A 27,116-nucleotide genomic window follows, 5' to 3' on the forward strand; every position below is an offset into this window, starting at 1 on the left:
ATATACATACGAAAACAATTTACACCAAAATACACACTAACACTAAACACATACAAACACTACACATACTAACACTACACACTAACACTACACACTAACTCTACACACTAACACTACACACTAACGCTACATACTAACACTACACACTAACACTACACACTAACACTACACATTAATACTACACACTAACACTACACACTAACACTACACACTAACACTACACACTAACACTACACACTAACACTACACACTAACACTACACACTAACGCTACATACTAACACTACACACTAACACTACACACTAACACTACACACTAACTCTACACACTAACAGTACACACTAACACCACACACTAACAGTACACAATAACACCACACACTAACACCACACACTAACACTACACACTAACACTACACACTAACACCACACACTAATACTACACAATAACACTACACACTAACACTACACACTAACACTACACACTAATACTACACACTAACACTACACATTATCACTACACACTAACACTAACACTACACACTAACACTACACACTAACACTACATACTAACACTACACACTAACACTACACACTAACACTACACACTAACACTACACACTAACACTACACACTAACACCACACACTAGCACTACACACTAACATTAACACTACACACTAACACTAACACTACACACTAACACTACATACCAACATTAACACTACAAACTAACACTACAGACTAACACTACACACTAACACTACACACTAACACTACACACTAACACTACACACTAACACTACACACTAACACTACACTGCATACTAACACTACACACTAATACTACACACTAACACTACACACTAACACTACACACTAACACCACACACTACCACTACACACTAACACCACACACTACCACTACACACTAACACCACACACTAACACTACCACCACACACTAACACTACACACTAACACTACACATTAACACTACACACTAATACTACACACTAACACTACACACTAACACTACACACTAATACTACACACTAACACTACACACTACACACCAACACTACACACTAACACTACACACTAACACTACACACTAACACTACACTGCACACTAACACTACACACTAATAATACACACTAACACTACACACTAACACTACACACTACCACCACACACTAACACTACACACTAACACTACACACTAACACTACACACTACACTACACACTAACACTACACACTAACTCTACACACTAACACTACACACTAATTCTACACACTAACACTACACACTAAGACTACACACTAACACAACACACTAACACAACACACTAACACTACACACTAACACTACACACTAACACCACACACTAATACTACACACTAACACTACATACTAACACTAACACTACACACTAACACTACACACTAACACAACACACTAACACTACACACTAACACTACACACTAACATTACACACTAACACCACACACTAACACTACACACTAACACTACACACTAACATTACACACTAACACCACACACTAACACTACACACTAATACTACACACTACACACCAACACTACACACTAACACTACACACTAATTCTACACACTAACACTACATACTAACACTACACACTAACACTACACACTAACACAACACACTAACACAACACACTAACACTACACACTAACACCACACACTAACACCACACACTAACACTACACACTAACACTACACACTAACACTACATACTAACACTACATACTAACACTAACACTACACACTAACACTACACACTAACTCTACACACTAACAGTACACAATAACAAAACACACTAACACTACACACTAACACCACACACTAACACCACACACTAACACTACACACTAACACTACATACTAACATTAACACTACACACTAACACTACACACTAACTCTACACACTAACAGTACACAATAACACTACGCACTAACACTACACACTAACACCACACACTAACACCACACACTAACACTACACACTAACACTACACACTAACACTACACACTAACACCACATACTATCACTACACACTACACACTAACACTACACACTAACTCTACACACTAACAGTACACACTAACACCACACACTAACAGTACACAATAACACCACACACTAACACCACACACTAACACTACACACTAACACTACACACTAACACCACACACTAATACTACACAATAACACTACACACTAACACTACACACTAACACTACACTCTAATACTACACACTAACACTACACATTATCACTACACACTAACACTAACACTACACACTAACACTACACACTAACACTACATACTAACACTACATACTAACACTACACACTAACACTACACACTAACACCACACACTAGCACTACACACTAACATTAACACTACACACTAACACTAACACTACACACTAACACTACATACTAACATTAACACTACAAACTAACACTACAGACTAACACTACACACTAACACTACACACTAACACTACACACTAACACTACACACTAACACTACAGACTAACACTACACACTAACACTACACACTAACACTACACACTAACACTACACACTAACTCTACACATTAACACTACACACTAACACTAACACTACACACTAATACTACACACTAACACTAACACTACACACTAACACCACACACTAACCCTACACACTAACACTACACACTATCACTACACACTATCACTACACACTAACACTACACACTAACACTAACACTACACACTAACACTACACACTAACACTACACACTAACACTAACACTACACAATAACACTACACACTAACACCACACACTAATATTACACACTAATACTACACACTAACACTACACACTAACACTACACACTAACACTACACACTAACACCACACACTAACTCTACACACTAACACTACACACTAATACTACACACTAACACTACACACTACACACCAACACTACACACTAACACTACACACTAACACTACACACTAACACTACACACTACACACTAACATACATACTAACACTACACACTAATACAACACACTAACACTACACACTAACACTACACACTAATACTACACACTAACACTACACACTACACTCCAACATTACACACTAACACTACACACTAACACTACACACTAACACTACACACTAACACTACACTGCATACTAACACTACACACTAACACTACACACTAATACTACACACTAACACTACACACTAACACTACACACTAACACCACACACTACCACTACACACTAACACCACACACTACCACTACACACTAACACCACACACTAACACTACCACCACACACTAACACTACACACTAACACTACACATTAACACTACACACTAATACTACACACTAACACTACACACTAACACTACACACTAATACTACACACTAACACTACACACTACACTCCAACACTACACACTAACACTACACACTAACACTACACACTAACACTACACTGCACACTAACACTACACACTAATACTACACACTAACACTACACACTAACACTACACACTACCACCACACACTAACACTACACACTAACACTACACACTAACACTACACACTACACTACACACTAACACTACACACTAACTCTACACACTAACACTACACACTAATTCTACACACTAACACTACACACTAAGACTACACACTAACACTACACACTAACACTACACACTAACACTACACACTAATACTACACACTAACACTACACACTAATACTACACACTAACACTACACACTAACACTACACACTAACACTACACACTACACTACACACTACACTACACACTAACACTACACACTACACTACACACTAACACTACACACTAACACTACACACTAACACTACACACTAACACTACACACTAAGACTACACACTAACACTACACACTAACACTACACACTAAGACTACACACTAACACTACACACTAACACTACACACTAACACTACACACTACACTACACACTAACACTACACTGCACACTAACACCACACACTAACACTACACACTAACACTACACACTACACTACACACTAACACTACACACTAACTCTACACACTAATTCTACACACTAGCACTACACACTACACTACACACTAACACTACACACTAACACTACACACTAACTATACACACTAACACTACACACTAACACTACACACTAACTCTACACACTAACACTACACACTAATTCTACACACTAACACTACACACTAAGTCTACACACTAACACTACACACTAACACTACACACTACACTACACACTAACACTACACACTAACACTACACACTACACTACACACTAACACCACACACTAACACTACACACTAACTCTACACACTAACACTACACACTAATTCTACACACTAACACTACACACTAAGACTACACAGTAACACTACACACTAACACTACACACTAATTCTACACACTAACACTACACACTATCTCTACACACTAGCACTACACACTAACACTACACACTAAGACTACACACTAACACCACACACTAACACTACACACTAACACTACACACTAACTCTACACACTAACACTACACACTAACTCTACACACTAACACTACACACTAATTCTACACACTAACACTACACACTAAGACTACACACTAACACCACACACTAACACTACACACTAACACTACACACTAACTCTACACACTAACACTACACACTAACTCTACACACTAACACTACACACTAATTCTACACACTAACACTACACACTAAGACTACACACTAACACTACACACTAACACTACACACTAACACTACACACTAACACTACACACTACACTACACACTAACACTACACACTAACTCTACACACTAACACTACACACTAATTCTACACACTGCACTACACACTAACACTACACACTAAGACTAACACTACACACTAACACTACACACTAACACTACACACTAACACTACACACTAACTCTACACACTAATACTACACACTAACACTATACACTAACACTACACACTAACACTACACACTAACTCTACACACTAACACTACACACTAACACTACACACTAACACTACACACTAATTCTACACACTAACACTACACACTAAGACTACACACTAACACTACACACTAACACTACACACTAACACTACACACTAACACTACACACTAACACCACACATTAACACTAACACTACACACTAACACTACACTACACACTAAGACTACACACTAACTATACACACTAACACTACACACTAAGACTACACACTAACACTACACACTAAGACTACACACTAACACTACACACTAACACTACACACTAACACTACACACTAACACCACACATTAACACTAACACTACACACTAACACTACACTACACACTAAGACTACACACTAACTATACACACTAACACTACACACTAAGACTACACACTAACACTACACACTAAGACTACACACTAACACTACACACTAACACTACACACTAACACTACACACTAACACTACACACTAACACCACACATTAACACTAACACTACACACTAACACTACACTACACACTAAGACTACACACTAACTATACACACTAACACTACACACTAAGACTACACACTAACACTACACACTAAGACTACACACTAACACTACACACTAACACTACACACTAAGACTACACACTAAGACTAGCGTAGTTACTCTATATAACATTGTTGGTTATGTATGTACAGATACCTGATGGTTGTGGTCATAATGACACGAGGGAGCGTAGCTATATCCAACGGAGGTTTGGTAGAGCTGTGGTACATCAAACTAGCGATATGTACCGCACGAATGAGAAATAATGAGTTGATTGCTTAAGTACGGGATAGTAAGATTTTGTTTTCTCATTATTACGAGATAATATTTCGTTATAAAAATAACAAATACAATTTCTCGTTATGACGAATTACATGTATTATGTCGATTTCTTATAGAACGAATTAACGGGGTGTTCAACAGTCCTAAACATATTTCGACTACTATAGCCCAATTTTCTAAATTGAATCTCGAAAATTTTAGGAAGTACTACACATTGTGACAACATTTAGTGACAATCTGAATAAATTGTATGCGAGTCGAAGTCTACAGAATGCAGCATAAAATACCTTCATTTAATTATTGGGCAAATTACTCAGACGTTTGTATGCTTTGTGGTGTCACCACTGCTTATAAACGTGATGATTATATTCAAACCTAGTGCCATATTTCTTGTAGCTGGTTATAAGTAACCATAGATTTTCCTCTTAGAAATAAACTGGTAGTAGAAACTGGTTCTGAGCTAGATTTTGTCCTTTGAAATAACTGGCTACTAGTACCTAAGTTTTCTCATTATAAGTAGCCAGTTATTAGTAGCCGACTACTCGTCACTAACGTTACTGATCTATAGATTGCAGTCTGAATCTACAAAGGGGGAATACTTCAGATTGCCTACTACATAATGTAGGTGCAATTTTAGCATCATTCGAAGCGAAAGCACATCTTTAATGAGGCAACGTAACATGACCATGCAAACTGTTCTTAGTTTTCAGTTTGAATAGGGTAACGCAACATGGCCATGCAAACTGTTCTTAGTTTTCAGTTTGAATAGGGTAACGCAACATGGCTATGTAAACTGTAGGGATACAATAAATGTTTGCAGGAATGTTTTGACACAATTGCAGTGAATAAATTTGTTAGGAATTCTTTGCAGTCATAATCATCAGGCGACGACTCTCTCCTGAAGCATGCGCAGATATAGCTGCGACGTTCGTTTTAATACGGGCGGATCTGTTGCTCGGATTTATTCCATCCCCAGATAGCTATTTTTGAGCTTGGATTACATGTTTCATTATTGATATGGATATATGTACAATGAGTGTGATCGGATTAATCCATCTGATCAGCGTTAAATGCACTATATCAAAGAATGTTTGAAATAACCCTGGTATAATTTTCTGGGCTTAGAATCTGATATTGGAAGCTGATGAAATATAATTCTTTGTCTCATCTTTATATGAAAGCTTGAAAACAAAGCTGTGTTGTATTAATTTCAATAATGTATAGTCTGTCCCCCAGCACCTGCATCTAATCCCTTGCACAATTAAAACACGACCATAATTTTTCATACTGATCTTAACATCATCCGCCCTTGTGCAGGGAATCTAGTGATCTTTAATCATGTGATGCAATTTAAAAAATATATTTATAAACTAAAATAATTTGCCTTCAAGCTGGATGATACTCATTAGGGGGTTTGTGTGAGTGGATACACGCATGCATGCAATAGCTTGTACATAAACACATTCGGTCACTGTCTTTAGTGTAACGCTCTTTAAAACAGGCGTCAGTTATATTTGGGAACTTATAAGAGGTTTGCTGTTGACATTTTATTTTCAAATACTGTATCTACTTTGCCATATTACACATCACAAAGGCGTATATTCTTTGCCTTCTTGCCGACTGACTTTACATCCATGCGATCAATCATCTACAAAACGTTCAATGAAGGAAAGCCGCCAAATTACATGTAGATATAAAAACGAACCAAGCACAGGCGTAGCTTGGGTTCGAATATTACCGGGGTAGGGGGTCTGGAAGCTATCGACATTTTAACAACGAAAAGGTTTGGGTTTTTTTTACCGACGCAACTGCCTCGGTTGCCTCAATGGAAGCTACGCCACTGCCAAGTCGTGTAAATAATTATCAAAAGGGTGTGAAATGATAACGTTGTAATGAGATAATTCATTCATTATTAAAAGGAAATATATTCGCCGATTATACAGAAATTAACCCATGCTTTCAACATTTATAGATCATCCATAATATGATAAAAATTCTAACGCGTTATAAGCAGAAATTTGATTCGTTAAAACCAGGCAACAAGCTCATTATAACGAAATACTGACCTTTTAAAGAAGTAAATCGTTATAACAAATCAAAAAATAACGAACGTTAAAATGAAATACAAGGTGGTTTAAAGAAAGACGCATGCTTTCATAATGAGATATATCCTGTAATAACGAGATAATGATCTCGTTGATTTATTTATGGTCTTTTTTTTTTTTGGTTGTGAATTAGGTGAATTGTGTAAATCAGTCTGTATACATATGTAAATCAGTACATAGTACTGTATACATGACTAGTAATGCGGTTATTCAGGGCTCCACTCTCCCAACCTTATATTTTCTTCTTTCCTTCTACAATTTTAAGATCAGAAATAGTCTTTTAAAAGGAATTTTGACGGAGGATATCTGAAACCACCGATGTCATAAAACATTGAGAAAACACCGAAAGTATAAATGTGTGTGTTGAATTTGAAAAAGAAATTGTTACACCATGAAGAAAATGTTCAACTCACAAGATGATGATTTTTTTGCAGGCGAATCCTGGATTGGCAGCAAAACGTTTATTTGAACATGTAAATGAGCAGCCTGAGAAAATTGCCATCCTAGGACCTCCGAAATCGAATCCATACCAAATTGTAGGACAAATAACACCCAAATTCAATCTTGTTCAGGTAAAGTGTTTGTTTGTTTGTTTTACTCCCTTACCAGCTGTAGGTGAAGTACCACAAATTTAGACCTATGCTTAGCGCTCAGAGCCGTAGCAGTGAGGGTTGTTAGCCTTCCAAAGCCTTTTGCGACATATGACCTCCATTCCTAAGATCATATCTGAAAGACCACATGACCCCCCACTTCTTAATGCCGAGCGTTTGACGAAGGAGCAATCACGACCCATGTTTGACGCGACCATGGTACGAGCGAGCTAGGTTCAAGTGAAACAAAATCTGGGAAATTTGAAATTCGAATCACCAGTGTGTCTACAAAGGACGATTTATTGAGAAATTAATAAAAAGATCGTAAATCGAAGTAGTAAGAAAGTATGGCATGAAAACGATTATAACAGAGTTTTATAATGGTCATAACTCGTAAAATACTATATCGTAAACTTACAGGGGAAGCTCTTGCGTACTAAATCAGTTGAGAGATATATACACAAGTACACCATATGCAGGTGATTATAGAATATTGCTACATAACTATGAAAAGTTAACGATGGAGAAGCTCAAATCACCCCGTTTTTCATGAAGTTGAGTTTTTGATTTGCTGTTAATATCCATTTTCAATAAAATATTTAAGTACGAAGCAGACGTGGAAGACTCTGTGGTGTTTTTTATCGGGAGTTCTCATGTACAGGGATCCTTCAAATCGACATGAATGAAAATGAATATTGTTAAAGGAACTGGTTCACGTTTTTTAAAAATGTATTTTGTTCATTTTTGATGTTTTACATTAAAAATATAACTCCTTTAAAGTTGACAGCCAACATTTTGACCTTCTAAATGCAAAAATGAAAGCAATATTTTTGCATTTAATCGGTGTTGTGTAAACAAAGGTTTGGGCCTTTTTAGGTTTACAAACAAACCAGTGAAATTTTTATTTTATACTTTAAAGCATCTTAATTTTGCACGATCGCAAATCTAACTACACTTAAAATGTGATAGAGATGATAAACTTAGATCAAGATCCATTTCTCTTGAAGACCTCGTAAACAATAGCATACCGCAATATTCACTTACAAAACAAATAATAAACTCTCTAAAATGAGCTTCTGTGATAATGTATAACCTTAATATTTTGTAAAACCTTTTAAACACATTTAACAGTATATTATGATAAGTAAAAGTGAAAAACAAAATTTGGGGGAAAATCGTGAATCAGTCCCTTTAACTCTGTGTTATGCAAACAAAGACTCGAGTCTTTTTATGTTTACAAACAAACCAGTGAAATGATAATCTTTTCGTTCAAAGCATTCTAATTTTGCAGTTACAAAATTAACTTTAAAATGACAAATGTTACCTAAAATATACTTGAAATGTGATATAAATTATTTAATAAACTTCGATCGATATCCATTTATTTTGAAATCTTCGTAAATAAAAACACACCTCAATGTTTGTGTTCAAAACAAATGATAAACTTTCTATAATGAACTTCTGACATTATATATAATATATCATTATGATATAGATTATGCCAGACGATGGGCTAAATATGAAAAAGAAGAACTTGATTGTCGATTCGATATATCTTTGTGAGCTGGAAATAAAAGAAATCACAGAGTCGTCCACGTCTGATTCATACTTAGATGTTTATTGAAAATAGACATTAAAGGCAAACTGACAACTCAACTGTATGGCAAACGGGATGATTTCAGCTTCTCCGTCGTCAACTTCCCATATTTAATTAGCAATATTCCATTATCACCTGCATATGGTGTTTATATCTCTCAACTGATTCGATACGCAAGAGCTTGTTCACCGTATAGTCAGTTTTTAAATCGAGATAAGCTACTGACAAAGAAGTTGATGGTACAGGGGTTTCAACAGTCTCGATTGAAGTCAGCAATTTGCAAATTCTATGGACGTTATAACGATCTAGTTCGTCAATACAACCTATCATTGCGTCAAATGTTGTCTGACGTGTTTCATACCGATTGTTGGGCCGTTCTTGACAAACTTATTTTGACTGCGGTAAAATCCGTTTACCTGATCAGGATATAGGGCTCACGGCGGGTGTGACCGGTCGACAGGGGATGCTTACTCCTCCTAGGCACCTGATCTCACCTATGGTGTGTCCAGGTGTCCGAGTTTGCCTAACTATGTATTTTGTATTGCTTATAGGAGTTATGAGATTGATCACTGTTCGTTATTTTCACCTTTCTTGCAAAGTCTGACTTTTTGCTAAAACAGATTTTCGTGTTTTTCGATAAGTGGAGGCATATACATGTACGAACTCTTATCAAATACTATCATTAATGCAGCACGGAATATTATTCCTAACAAAGTAATAAAATTTCTATGAGAGGAGCCACCGTGTATGCACGATGCTCTTCGTTTCATTATGAGAAAGGGAAAACGCCTAGACAAAATTGCTAAATGTACAGATTCTGACGGGGGAAAATATAGAAAATGAGAAACATAATTGTAAACGAAGTCAGAAACGCGAAACATAATTATACCAAAAAGTACCAGGGCAGCTAAAAACTGAAAATCTTTCTCCAAACAATGGTGATGTACGTAGCAAAAATTACAGACTTCATATTTTTTTTCGAAAAGTATATATTCTCCTCTGATATGTGCTAACAACTCAGATTGCCTGTCATTGACTGAAAATTAAATCTATTCAATCAATACTTTCTCAATCGGTTGTCCACGATTGGAATACTAAATTACTCTCTTCTGTACACAACAGCAAACACTTTTCACTGTTCGAATCTCTTCCCAATATGTAAACAATGTTTTACAAGTGGAAAAGGAAATAATCATATTTCGTGTTCAGTCATCCACACAATCACTTTGTTAACACCACTCTGATTCCATGCATAAGTATTGAAGTTAAAATAAAAAATATGCTAGAGTTCCTCATTGACAATATCTTCGTAGTGAAAAGTGAAGATAATGAACAGTGATCAATCTCATAACTCCTATAAGCAATACAAAATAGATAGTTGGACAAACACGGACCCCTGGACATACCGCAGGTAGGATCAGGTGCCTAGGGGGAGTAAGCATCCCCTGTCAACCGGTCACACCCGCCTTGAGTCCTATATTTTGATCAGATAAACGTAGTTATCCGTAGTCAAAATAAGGTTACCAAGAGCGACCTAACAATCAGTATGAAACATGTCCGACAGCATTTGACCTAATGATAGGTTGTATCGGCAAACTAGATCATTATAACGGTAATAGAATTTGCGAAATGTTGACTTTAAACGAGACTGTTGAAACCCTTGCACCATCAACGTGTTTGTCAGCACCCTGTCTCAATTTAAAAACTGATCATATGCAGAACAGTCTTTGGTGATGATATCAACCAACAGTCTGTTGGAATTCCAATGGGCACGAATTGTGCTCCTTCTTAGTTGACATGTTTTTATACTGTAAAAAGCTGCTATAAAATTTCTTAACATTTGATATAGCATTTATTACATTTAACTCTTGATGCAGTCTACTCGTGACTATACAGATCTGATATAGTATTGTCTGACCTCGGCCTAGGTCATCCATTAACTAGAATTGTATAACATCATACACGCTTACCTGACAATCTTAGGCTTTATTTCTTTTGAAGTTGATGATAGCTACTTTATTTCTTTGTATAATAATAATAAATAATAATAAATTCTTTTATTTAGACAGGATAGCACAATTAGTACAAATGACTAGTTTACATTGTTGTCCTGTATAAAACATATTCACAGACAGATAAATGAGATAATAGAAAAATAGATAACATAATATAAAATATATACATAAAATACACACACGATATCACTGGGGGAAAATAAACATATATATATATATATATATATATATATACATACACATACACACACACACACACAGATATATACATATATACATATATATATATATATACATACATACACACACATATATATATATATATATATATATATATATATATATAAAGCACTAAATAATCACAACTAGGTACTGAAAATTTCCGCCCCAGCCCGGGGTCGAACGAGCGACGTACGGCACCCACCGCCTAGCAAGATTGTCAAACCAGTGCGTAAGTCCACTCGGCCACAACTACTTCCCTAAAAAAGGAAGCTTTGTTATGTTCCTAAAGCGCTTTATATATTAATTAATTGATTTTCACATGTATCGTTTAGATCCTAGGGGTAAACGTAAGGTTGGGTGTTATAATTGTTTGTTTGTGCTTTATATATATATACATACACACACATACACATACACACATACATACATACATACATACATATATACACACATACATACACCACATCTATATATCACTCATTCGAGAAATAATGCTGCAAATATGCTGATTTAAAAGATGTAATAGAACCACAGCTTCTGACAGACTTGGGCAACTGATTCCATAAAATTGTGGAGGATACCTTAAAAGACCGTTTATAATATTCAGTTCGAACTTTTGGTAAATATAAAATGCCACTATCGCTACTCCTTGTTGTTCTGGAACTAACTTGGCTGACAAAATTAAAAACGTTCATATATTCTGGTGTCATGTTATTAAGAACCTTAAAAGCAAGCACTAGTTTTCTATATACAAAATAATCATGAACAGGCATCCATTTAAGAACACTAAAAATATCAGCTGTAGAAGTCTGAGTTACTTTCAGCTTCAATATAATTCTAGCTGCCCTTTTCTGTAACTTAAAAAGTCTGTCAATAAAAACCCTGTTTTTGACTGAGCACCAAACTGTGCAACAATAGTTAGAATGAGGAAATATAACAGTGTTATAAATTTTCAATAATGCTGCATTTGACATAAAAGTTTGCAGACGACGTAAAATGCCTATTTTCTGTGAAAGTTTCTTGCATAAAGAATCAATGTGTACAGACCAGATTAGACATTCATCTATTTGTACACCAAGAAGTTTGGCCTTTTTAACAGTATCTAAAACAGTATCTCCTACTTTGATACACATTTTTCTACACTTTGAGAGTTTTTGTGCAGTGCCAATCAACATACATTGTGTTTTCGCTAAATTCATCGTAAGTTTATTACTTTCCATCCATTTCATAGAGTTTAAAAGATCATCATGTAACCTTTGCTCAATAACATCAATAGATTGATGTGAAACATCCTGAGATGTATCATCTGCATATATAGAGACATTTGAGTGTTTTGGGCATTTAGGATAATCGTTAACAAAACGTTATTCTAAAACATTAAAATAATATTTTCTGTAGGCATAATTATGATATCAGATGTATATTCATCTTGCATACATGTAGCATCCTACATCAGCCCTCGGTCACTTTATATCAACCTTGAGCCTTACGGTGTCTGGACTGATATGAAAGGTGACGATAACAAACAGTGATCAATCTCATAACTCCTATAAACAATACAAAATAGTGATAGGACGTAATGCAAAAATGACACGTCATAATGTACATGTACTTGATATATACTTAGTATCTCGGATGATTAACACAAAATACTTGTCCTTAACATACTTAGATGTATATCTTTATATTTCAGATGTCATTTCTGGCAAAGACATCCAAAATCAAGGATAGGAGTTTGTATTCCTCAACATTTATGACAAACTACATCGAGGATGACCTTAACCCAGCTCGACTTGCCATGATTAATCACTTCAAATGGACGAAAGTTGCAACTCTTTTTTACAACGAGGATATCTTTGTGTCGGTAAATAGCATTTGATATGTTAAAGTAAGTTTCGTAAGAAGAAACACGTGATCTGAAATGCATTACTATGATTTTATATATCTCTCCGAGTGGCGGTTCTTTGATCTTCAAAGCAGAAGAAAAGCCTGGTAGATATAATACGGTATGCTAATTAAAAAAGGTTTCATTTTTTGTAGATAATGGAAGGGGTTAGCGCTATGAATTAGCACACCTTTACATCTTTTAATACTATGCGTTTGTCATTTATCATTCCTACTGAAAGTCAACGCTTCCATTGTCCATGAAATCAATTAGAGAGTGATCTTTGTGTCATTGATCGCCATCTTTGATGGATTGTAAATTCAAAGGGTCTCATTTCCTAATGATCTGCCCTCTTATTCTCAAGGGACAATTTAAGTGTCATAATAAGCTGTAGACCGTGATGATAAAGTGAGACTTCCCTATTTGTGCTTCGAATTGCAATACACAGTTAAAGAAATACTTTTAGATGAAAATGTAAAACTAAGAACCACGTTAATCCCCATATAAGGCCAATTCAACTTAATTGGTAGATTATCATCCAGGGTCACCAAAAAGTATGGGGCGGGTGGGATGATTTTATCTTTTAATTTTTATTTTCTGAGAAAAATATTAATGACAAACGAGTTTTTGTCAACAGAAGAACATTAACCACACTACTGAAATTTAAAATTCATAAAAGATGCTGTGAATTATCTGTTTATTTCAGCATAAACAAAACTAGGACAAATAACAAAACATGAGACATGTTTCATAACCATGACTAGAAATAGCATACAGTGGAAGGTTATTCAATACCAATGGAGTCCATCATAGACATGTGTATTTAAACAATCATTTTGAAAGTGCACCTCATACGGCAGGTAAATATTTATTTCCAATCAAGAGTTTACTTTGAATTTAAAACACTTCTGGTGCGACGTTCAACACATTGTTTGCCTTTCTCCTTGCATTCATCACATAATGGGTAAAATTTATTAGCTTCATCTTCATCACTTGCCTCATCTTCAACAGGTTCATCAGAACCACAATACAAACAGTTTAAAACCTGCTGAATAATATGCTCAATTGTACAATTACAAGCAGGGTTGGAGTAATTGAAAAAGTAATTGTAATTAATTGCAATCAATTACAGTTTTTTAAGTAATTGGATGTAATTTGTAATGGAAGATATTTTAATTACAAGTAACTGTTATTTAATTTATTACCGGAGGAAAACATCCTGTAATTCAATCACTGTTTTAATTACTTTCAATTACAATTACAATCCAGGACTATGAGATTTGTTTTAGCATGATATTATTGCAATATTGCTTAAGTCTATTTGATACCTGATTCAATTTTTATTATGTGTATTTTAAACCAAAATACTCCTCTCCCCCCCCCCCTCTCTCTCTCTCTCTCTCTCAGCAGTTTGTCTTTATATATAAAGCTGATCAAACTCGCTGTACTTTAGCAGGTGAAATTCAAGCTTGATCTGTACAAATCTCAGACCAGTATACATTGTGGTTTGCAAAGAACTTTGTGTGTGTGTGTGTGTGTTTCTTTCAAAGGGCAGTGCGGTTTTGTTTTATGCTGATCAGATCTCACTGACAAAATTGAACAGGTAAATTAAAGCCACCTGTAATGGTCTCAGAGCTCCAGGTAATATAATTGGCAGAGAAACAATTCACATAATTGGCAAAGCCATATCATTCTTGAATGTTCCTAAACAAAGAAGATGTCTAGTAGACCTACAGTATTCCGAAATGTTGAAATCCTGGAGTGTTGCGGGCAAAGTTTGTCGGCCTGACAGACGCTGTTTAAATGATAGCACCTTTGAGAAACTGATGATGATAAAATGTAATAGCCAAATGAAACAGTAATCTGAGATAAATTTGGAAATGTACATGTTATTATTCATGCATCATATGATTGTATAATTTACCACTAGTTTTCTAATAAAATTTGAGAAAGTAATTTGTAATTTAATTAATTACTTTTGCAAAGTAATTGTAATTTAATTAATTACAATTCATGCTCTAAAAATGAGTAATTGTAATTTAATTTAATTGAAGAAAATAGCGAAGTAATTGTAATTTAATTAATTACATTTCAATGTAATTGACCCCAACCCTGATTACAAGTAAGGTTCTTCTTATCAAAAGCACTTTTTAGAGTATGATCTTCAGAAAGATCTAAATCGTCAAATGTAAACCCACATGAGTACTAAATATCTGCCAGAGAATATTGTAATTCTGTTTCCTTTGCTCCTCTGACTACTCGTTTTGCATACAACACCCTTGGCTTATTACATTCTATGCAGAGAACAACCATTTCAACATTTTTAGCATATTGAGACGAAGGTGAAAGGGAAGTCCATGAGCACTTGAGGGTTTATTAATATATGAAGGACGAAATTTTTCTGATTTTTCCTTACCATACAACTCTTTAAATGGTTTATATTTGTCAGCATTGAGGGGTACAGGGTCTGGGAGGTGGTGAAGATTTTCAAATGTTTGGACACGCAACCGAGGATTTTGACACGCTGTGCACGAACTCTTCCCACACTTCTTAACACTAAACATATAGTGTGCAATTTTGCAATGATCATTCAAAGTTTTGTAAAAAAAAAAAAAAAAAAAAAATAAAAAAAAATCTGTTTTTGATATCTTTTTGTGTAGTGTTAAGCTTTTAATTATGGGTCTATCTTCAAAATCTTGCGTCCGAGGTCTGCAATTTCCTCCTCGGTTGCTGGAGCAAAAGTTTATAAAAATTCTCTCCCTTCCATTTTAACCTGTTTACCACATTTGAAAGCAGTATACGAACTGGCTCATTAGCATGCAAGGTGAAGATAACGAACAGTGATCAATCTCATAACTCCTACAAGCAATACAAAATAGATAGTTGGGCTAAAACTTCATTATCGAAAGCAGGATATTTATCGGCGAGATTTCTTATTTCTGAAAGTGAATTAGCTGATTCAAGATTTTTTTTGAATTTTTTTGTTTTCTCACGCATTAAATCTCCAGATTGGAAACCTAAATTCAGAACTGACATGATCCTTTCAGCAGGATTTTTCCAGCTATTTTGAGGAGGGGTTCTTGCTACGCATAGCATGTCAAGATCAAAATTTTAAAATATACAAAGCAATGACATTTGAACTGAGACATAAGTAAGCCATCGCTATACATAACTAGAATGGGTTTTATTACATTATTTTCTGAATAAAAGGATCTCCAGTTTTTTGACAGTTCTGCAGCATGGCGCCAAGGGGAAGAAGGTTGGAATGTTGATTCTTTAAGGCCAACAAAAACATTTCCACCCTAAACTGTATTTTCTATCTCATCAGGTATGACAGAGAATAAGTTCACATAAGGCGTTAAAGAAAATTTAGTAAAATCATGATCAGCTACTTCAAATCTCTTCCCCATGGCGACAATAACCTGTTTCCCTCTTTCCACAGTTGCTACTGGACATCCAGGTTCTCCTACTTTTAACTTGTGCTTGTCATCCATACATACACAATTGCAAAAAAGGCTTGTACCGTATGGCAAACTCTTTCTAATAACGAAATATCGCAGAAGCATAATGCATATCTATGTGTGTTTTTCTGAACTGACGACTCTGAATCATAAATTCAACTTTTAATTTCCCACTATATCGATGAGAAGATTGAAAGTTACTGTGTCGTGGCCAAAACTGCCAACGCAGCCACTGCTGTGATGGAATAGGCGTATTTGCAGGTAATTTTGCTTTGACTTGCTCGTAAAGATCACGAACTGAAAAAGCATCAGCCAAATGTGTTATTACTTCCCCTTTGTCATGTTTATCATGCTTTCGATCATCCACAGCCAATTCAATCTTTTCATTGATATAGGTTTGACATTCTGAAAGAAATGCATCATATCTTTCAGGCTGACCCATATTGTTGCATCTCAAATCTCATATCAAATCAGAATCTTCATTGTCAAGATTTTCACTTATACGCTTGTCAACTTCAGTTTGAGAATATGTCAAATTTGCAGACTGATCCCCTGTCAAACGTCTATAAGCTTCTCTAAGGAATACAGATTTGTTCGAAATCCGACGACCAAACAAATTCAGAAATTCCCGCCTCATGGCACGGCTGTGATAAATTGGCAATGATCTGCGTAGCTCACTTGCGATAGTCATATTTCTAACTAGGAGTTAACTTTCTGACATATCAACTGGTACTTTCCACAAAAACACCAAATGCTCCTTAGATCCAGTGTATGTAAATTTACAGCATTTTACAGGAACAGTAATACTTTTGAAATAATCATATCTCCTATTTAACTCTCCAGGTGAATGATCATTTACATTGATGGGGGTACAGAAATCACTGTGGATAGCAGTATGTAGTGTTTGGTATTTGATTTGTTTACCGGGATTAACAGTAGCACTGGCTGACGGGTACTCCCACCTTTCTTTGTCCCCGTTAAACCGTCTTTGCGGAACTACATTGGACCTTGTTCTTTTGCGAAACAAGAAAATCTCAATACTTTTTCAAATTGCAACCAAACTCAAAAAGCCGTTTTCAGAAATCAAAAGAATTGCACTTGCATGCCTTCTAAGTAGATTTTCTTTCAAACTTTCAGAATCAATCTTTTTCCTTTTTCTCAACTCAGGCTTATAATAACCTTGGAATTGTGACAATGCAATAGGTATTGCACATCCTCTGTTCGCCAAGGTACAGTGATTGCCGTCAACATACATGTAATCCCACAAGGCATCACATAATGTGTTAAGCAAGTTTACATCCCGGGAAAATCCTTGTTGGAGGATATGAAATCAACATTTTGCGATTTCAACCATTGTAATATGTCATTGTACAGTGGGGTTTTTTTTTTATTGAGTTCATGCTTTAAGTTTGGGACGTGGCATGTCTTGTGTGCTGCATCCATTAAACTTTTTAATGCATCAGCTTTAGGACTACTTTGAATGGTTTGGTTAACGTGAACATTTACATGAAATTCAATATAGGGCCCTAGGCATGGGATAACATCGCCAAACTTTGAGCATGGGTCTATTTCTGTCGTTTTTTGTGCCCGATTTTGACATTGATTCTCGCCGTCTGAATATCCGACTGATGTGCTTTATTGTCAACTTTCCCACTAACAAAATCATTATAGAAATCTATAATTGTCTTTTCATTGTTAAAATTTGTGGCAAACCATCCCCTTCTTTCATCTACACCCGTAACAACGCAAGAAATTAAGAAAACAATTATCAATTTTCTTCTCCGTTCACGTGGCTTTTCACGTTGATATACCGGAAATGTTAACATGAAGTGTAAATACCGGAGTCGGGCATGAAAATTTCCAGAAATCGCAAGTTTCGCAAAATAAAAAAATTCGGGACAGGGCGATTTTGGAGGGGCGGGCGGGATGATAATCTATTTATTAAGTTGAATTGGCCTAATCTTTATATGGATTTTTAATAATCTTACCAATTTAAAAAAAATATTGATATATTTACCAGAATGATTGTTTTAAATATAGAAACTTCAATTTTTCCTAATGTAGATTTTTCTGATATACTTGGAAAAAGTTGAAATATATAAACCCCATAACTGGTATTCTTGATTCAAATGACGCCAGTATGAGTTATAATGTGTTGATTATAGCACAATTTGTAATGTACATGTACAAGTGAAGATAACGAACAGTGATCAATTTCATAAATTGTATGAAAAATACAAAATTTAAAGAAGGGCAAACACGGGCCCCTAAAGAATACAAAATTAAAAAACTGACATACATGTACTCCTGGGCAGGTGGGATCAGGTGCCTACGAGGAGTAACCATTCCCTGTTGATCGGTCACTCCCACTGTGAGCCCTATATCTTGATCAGATGGTAGACTTTGAACGTAAGATTGGATAGTCACAAACTGTCCCCATAAACGGTTATAAAGAACACGTGGTTGTTGTAATGTAAATATTCAAGCTGAGTTAGAATAACCAAGGGCTCCGTTAGGCAGGGTCTCCCCTAGCAACATGACACATTTCCCAAAACATTTTACACTGATCTTGTCATTTGACCTTTAGCATCAATAAGAACCCGAATATTTGTGCTGTGTAGCATCCCTTAATGTGTAAATGTTATTAAATACCAGTTCTGATGTGTTATTGGTAATTTTTCACTTACAGTTGGGGAAGTTTCAATATGAATAAAAGGACGCAATACAAAGAAGTATAGCGCACTTGGTATGCAATTTCGCCTACATTTCTTGAATATAATTTTTTATAAATATTCTGCTATACAATGTCAGTTTATACTTGTGTTTACCCAAATTACTCAATAAAGATATCTATATGTTGATAGTATCTTTATTTGATAAGCATAAACATCACCGTGATTATATAGAGTATATAGTAGATGTAACGTAATGGGCCTGAAAAATTGCAAACTGTTGCAAAAGGCCACCCTAAACCAGAAATAAAAGACTGAAATTATTTTACCTGAGTATGACTGTACATAAGTCCATTTGAGGAAATTTGGTTTAAGCTGGCCCTCTTGTTGAAAATGGCTAAAATGTAAAAAAAAAAAAAAAAAAAAAAAAAAAAATCGTTCTCAAAATTTACCTTGAGATTTATCAGCCTGTCAAACGTGAAACCTTTAAACCTACATGTCTCGGTGGCCTAGTGGTTTAGGTGCTCAGTAATCAAATAAAAGAGAGAGAAAAAAAAGTGCTCAGTAATCTTGCACTTATAGCATACATTCTGAATTCAAGTCCAATATTTTCCCAATCTTTTTTTTTTTTTTTTTTTTTTTTTTTTTGCTTTTCAGCTTTTTTGTCGTTTTCGGGAGGTGTTTATAAATGTGATACATATATTTTAACAAATGTTAGTCATTTTCATCATAACTTCCAATATTTGCAAGTTATGATCTAAAGAAAAGGAATTTATTCTGAGATCAGTGTAGTTCCGTTTGCTTACACTAACCTGTTTCTGTGTGCACAGGATTTTCAAAACGTAATGTGGCTGACAAAAAGCTAAACAAATACTACAAGAAAAGGGGCACAAATCCACATGATGTAATAAGTAAAAATAAGTCAAGGGAGGAAAATAACTGTTATACAATTTGACGTCTCAAAAGTAAATATAAAAACTCATGTATCAACTGTCATATGATATTTAGCCAAAGGTAAGCACTCGAATTATCAGTCAAAGGCAAATGAACTGATGAAATCTATTAAAGGTGCTGCAGCCATGTCAGAAAGAGACAGTGAGTTAAGTAATGCCACATGTAAAGGGGTTGTTATGTGATATGAATGCACCTATGAAAATATTGTACTGTTCATCATTCCACACATAGGAACATGGTTTATTGATTAAAGAACGACTTATATAAATATCAGTAATGCTAAACTGCAGCAGTTATTATACCCCCGGAACTTCGTTCGGGGGGGGGGGGGTATATAGGAATAACTCTGTCCGCCCGTCTGTCCGTCCGTCCGTCTGTCTGTATGTGCAGATTCGTGTCCGGGCCATAACTTCTTTGTTCTTTGACTTAGGCATACCATATTTGGCACACAGGTGGATCACCATGAGACGATGTGTCGAGTACCTTCATGACCTGTATATGACCTTGATCCTTGACCTCAAGGTCAAAATTAAAGGTTTTTTTTTTTTTTTTTTTTTTAACAATGGATTCGTGTCCGGGCCATAACTTCTTTGTTCTTTGACATAGGAATACCATATTTGACACATGAGTGTATCACCATGAGACGATGTGCCATGTATCTTCTTGACCTTCATCTGACCTTGACCTCAAGGTCAAAATTAAAGGTTTTTACAATGGATGCGTGTCAGGGCCATCACTTCTTTGTTCTTTGACATAGGCATACCATATTTGACACATGAGTGTATCATCATGAGACGATGTGTCGGGTACCTTCATGACCTCTATATGACCTTGAACTTTGACCTCAAGGTCAAAATTGATTATAGGGTTTTGACATAGTCATACCATAAGACATGGGTGTATCACCATGATACTATGTGTCATGTACATTCATGACCTCTTTATGACCTTGACCTTTGATCTCAAGGTCAACATTATAGGTTTATGCCATGGATTTGTGTTCGGACTATATCTTCCATTTTCTTCTACAAAGGCATACCATATTTTTGCACTCAGGAAAGAGGTAATTTATACCTATTAACAACACCCTTTGGGAGATTGGGGTAAGCGGGGGGTATTCTTAGTGAGCATTGCTCACAGTACCTCTTGTTTATCTTGGTCAACGAAACATTAAGCGCTACAAATACGAAGAGTGTTTGTCTCCTTTGTGCCAAAATGGTGTTTGAATCTTCGGGGGGGGGGGGGGGGGGGTTGAAGATTCAGTAAAATCCTGCATGTTTATTTGCTTGACAATTCTTTGAGGTTCATTGTCCCATATTAAAAATTAACACATTATAGCATTTACACTGTATATTATATCCCGGGTCTGGTCGTGAATTTATTTATACTTTAATGGACAATAAATCTCATTGCGGTCACGTACTCATTATCTATAATTCATTTGCTGATTGAAAGAAGTTTCATCGATAGATAGAAGGTGACTTTGAATTTTAAAAATTACCCCCAAACGGCATCACAATTAAAGATTTATCATTTGCAATGAATGGCAAACAATGTTTAGAAATAAGCCGTTTATTAAATAATTTACCAGTACAAAACCAAGAGAACTAGTGACTGTTTGAGTGTCAAACACTTCATCATTATCAGATATATTATAATATGCTTGTATCATTGGTGTTATCAATTGAAGAATAACGTTATCCTTGATAAAATGCTAAATGTCTCTACATTCTGTCTATAATTTTATCTTTTTTCGAAATACTAGTGACTTCAATGGATGCCCGATGAATATTCAGCGGCAGATCCAAAGGGAGTTAAATGATAAAGATGTATTGTTCACAAAGTGTTCTGAAAATTTTCAGCAAATAGTGAGACGTAAAAGTGATTTAAAGGTGTTCTCATATCCTCAATATATTCTCTCCTACATTGTTGTTGAAAGAACTACGCGTAGTTTACAAAGAATCAATTATTGTTCAACAATAGGCAGCCAAAGCCATATCATCTATTTGATCTGTTCATAACTTCTTATTTTGGAAAGGATGTATTGTTGATATATGATGGAACCCTTTAATGAGATACCATAGAGTCTTCTATACCTATTTCATATTTGAATATTTTATTGAACATAGATGTTAACGGCAAACTGACAACTCAACTTAATGACAAACGGGATGACTTTAGCTTCTCCATCGTCATTTTCCCATATGTAACAACACATGCATATGGTGTCTCTATCTCTCAAGTTATTCGATACGCAAGAGCTTGTTCTGCGTACGGTCAGTTTTTAAATCGAGGCAGGCTACTGAGAAGTAAGTTGATGCTACAGGGTTTCAAACAGTCCCATTTAAAGCCAGCATTTCGCAATTTCTATGGCTGTTATAACGATATAATTTACAAATACATGTCACTGGGTCAAATGCTCTCTAGCGTGTTTCATACTACCTGTTAGGCCGCTCATTACACACGGAGTTTAGCTATGGGTCCTACCTCTGGTATGTCCAGGGGTCCATACTTGCCCTTACTCTTAATTCTGTATTCATTGTAGGAGTCATTATATCTATTACTGTCCGTTATCTTAAAATCACCTTTCATGAAATATAGCTATACGTTAACCCTTAAAAATGTCAAATAATGCAAAATGAAAACAGCGATTTATTTATAAAAGAGTATCCATATTTCTATAAAATTCAGAAACTTCAGTATATAACACGTGCTTTTTTTTAAAAGTTTAACTTAGACGTCTTTCTTGTGAAAATTGTTTCCCCTTTGAAGCTAGGGAGCAAAATCCGTGTTGAGTTTCAAATTTCGGATAATTTTAGTGGGAAGAAGTGCAGATATTATATGACAAGTACAGATGCTCCTAGCTGTCATTACGAAATATACTCGGGGAAATGATATTTTAAGCTTTCGATATGTAACGCATTAAAATGTTTGATGTAGCCCACCTCTGGTGTGTCCTGGGGTCCGTGTCCGCTCTACCTTTACATTTTAAAGCTTTACAGGTAAACCACAAGGACGCATCAATTTCTACAATTTGATTTAAATAGATTAGAGATCCTTTTGTCATGAAACCAACTCTTAAGCAAAAATAGCCAAAAGCTATTGATATAACTTCAAAAATTGTGATATACCTAATGTTAAACTGTTCGGATTGCCAACTTATAGACCATCTAAATACCCCACCTAATTGACAATTTCCTATAATATCGGAATGTATGTGAATTATTTTCATTAGATAGTCGATTTATGTCCAAATAAAACATCCAGCTTTAGATTTAATGTGTCCATATTAAAGCTCGAAGGTTACTTTCCTATTTATGGTTGGCACTAATGAAATTTGAAAGTTGTTGCATTCCTCACGTATTCATCAAAGACAACCATGGAAAGCCTCGATGGAACTACTCGTTGTTACAAAAAACTGGTATATGCGTTATAGTATCTAGTAATGCTTTATGAAGAATTGTTATTTTTCTATATCTTTAAAGATATCAGTTCCTCAGAATTTGAGCTCAACTTATAAGATTGTATAACTGTATCGGTATGGGTTCAATCATCCAATTTACTAGCCTAAATTTTTATCATATTTGTTTCACGACCCCATTCAGATGAAATTTGTAAATATCAATTCAAATTTAGAAAAACTTTGGAGTGGACTATATTTTGTGGCGTAGATATCTTTTTTAACCAAAGAGGTATAGCTCTATCATATCTATTTCATCTAAATAAATATATTCTGTATGACATGTTTGTAATTTAAGATATTTCGTACTTAGATATCATATTGAAAGTAAATATTAAAGACAAACTAACAACTCATCTTTATGACAAACGGGAATCTTCACATGTCAAGGGTTATTGATTCGTTACCTCGCATCTTCACAAGTCAAGGGTTATTGATTCGTTACCTCGCATCTTCACATGTCAAGGGTTATTGATTCGTTACCTCGCACTAACCCTTGACACTAGTCACTATTCAAAACATGGGTTTGGGACAGAGGATGACGCAATAAGCTATAATTAAATCATCCAATGAGAGTCCTTGTTTAATATGCAAGTTTGGTAAGAGCAAAAATGGTCTTCGTGGGGGTACTTTTCTCAACATCATGAACATTGCGTGTTGATTTTATATTAAATGCATGTTGTAGCTTTTAATTAATCTATTTCAATTTCAAATAACTCGTTCAATCTGTTGAAACACAATCGACAAATTTACTCGGACAGTCCATCGTTTTTATGCGGCTCGTATTCTAAAACTTCGTTTGACTGTTTCTTTAAAAAAATAAATTTCCGAAAATCAATCAACAATCACAAATTCTACGATGCCGCGCCATGCGTGTTTAGTTTTATTTTCGACCGATGATTAAAACCGTTGTCTGATTGGTTCCACAGTATAAGCAGCAGACCAATCATATGCCCCGTCTCGAGGCCATGTTTTGAATGATGACTGATGTCAAGGGTTAGTACGAAGTAACGAATCAATAACCCTTGACTTGTGAAGATGGACAAACGGGATGATTTCATCTTCTCTATCGTCAACTTCCCATAGTTATGTAGTAATATTCTATTACCAGCTGCATATGGTATTTATATCTCTCAACTGATTCGATACGCAAGAACTTGTTCTTCGTATGATCAATTTTTTAAATCGAGGCATGCTATTGACAAACAAGTTGATGTTACAGGGGTTTCAACAATCTCGATTAATGTCAGCATTTCGCAAATTCTATGGTCGTTATGATGATCTAATTTGCCAACACAACCTATCATTGGGTCAAATGCTGTCTAACGTATTTCATACTGATTGTTAGGCCATTCTCGGCACACTGATTACTCCGTTTACCAATCAAGGTATAGGGCTCACGGCGGGTGTGGCATGTCGACAGGGGATGCTTTCTCCTCCTAAGTACCTGATATATCCAGGGGCCCCTGTTTGCCCAACTCTTTATTTTTCATTTTGCGTATCGGAGTTATGGGATTGATTTTCACCTTTCATGATACAAATTATAAAGAGTTGGAACAAGTTTAGATGTTGTGAACTCATTATTTTGTCCTTACAGAACACAGTCATACTCTTTAAAAATAGGTCTCGAAATTTGAAAAAATCAATATTAATAAACTTGAAAATTTGTTCGAAAATTTAGTTTCTTTACCATTAATTAAAACAATGATTCATATTTCTTATTTTTAATTAACTTAAGTCGGGATCCATATTATAGCTAAGGACCCGAATATCAAGATCGCTGATCTGCGTGTATCGATCCGAATAGAATCACAGTCACATGTTTGAGCGATTTTCCCATAGGGATGGGTGTATATATATATATATATATATATGTGTGTGTGTGTGTGTGTGTGTGTGTGTGTGTGTGTGTGTGTGTGTGTGTAACCGAGCAGGAAGGCAGATGTTGGTTTTATTAATTTATTCAGTAGAAAATAAAGGCATTGACCTACAATAACAGATAGATGATATTACAAATCAAGAAAGAAAATATAAGTGAAAGATGACAATTGTAAATTGTACCCACAGTAAACGTTTTAGAAGCATATTATACTTTACAAAAATATGTACATGTGTTCTGTAAATAATTTAGATTAAGATCTTACAGACGCATATAATCAATACGACTTTGAAAGCAAAA

The 27,116-nt window shown here is 35.4% G+C and overlaps 1 protein-coding gene across 1 annotated transcript in view; it reads left to right on the forward strand.

The window, feature by feature from the left end:
• LOC125646667 (gamma-aminobutyric acid type B receptor subunit 2-like) overlaps positions 1–27,116 on the forward strand; it is an 89,697-nt gene that overhangs the window by 28,378 nt on the left and 34,203 nt on the right. Inside the window, exons 2-3 of the mRNA XM_048873155.2 lie at positions 8,516–8,653; positions 14,199–14,369. Coding sequence (XP_048729112.2) covers positions 8,516–8,653; positions 14,199–14,369 — 309 coding nt within the window. The remainder of the gene's footprint in view (positions 1–8,515; positions 8,654–14,198; positions 14,370–27,116) is intronic.

This window comes from Ostrea edulis, chromosome 6, assembly GCF_947568905.1.
Source record: "Ostrea edulis chromosome 6, xbOstEdul1.1, whole genome shotgun sequence".
Classification (NCBI taxonomy): Eukaryota; Metazoa; Mollusca; class Bivalvia; order Ostreida; family Ostreidae; genus Ostrea; species Ostrea edulis.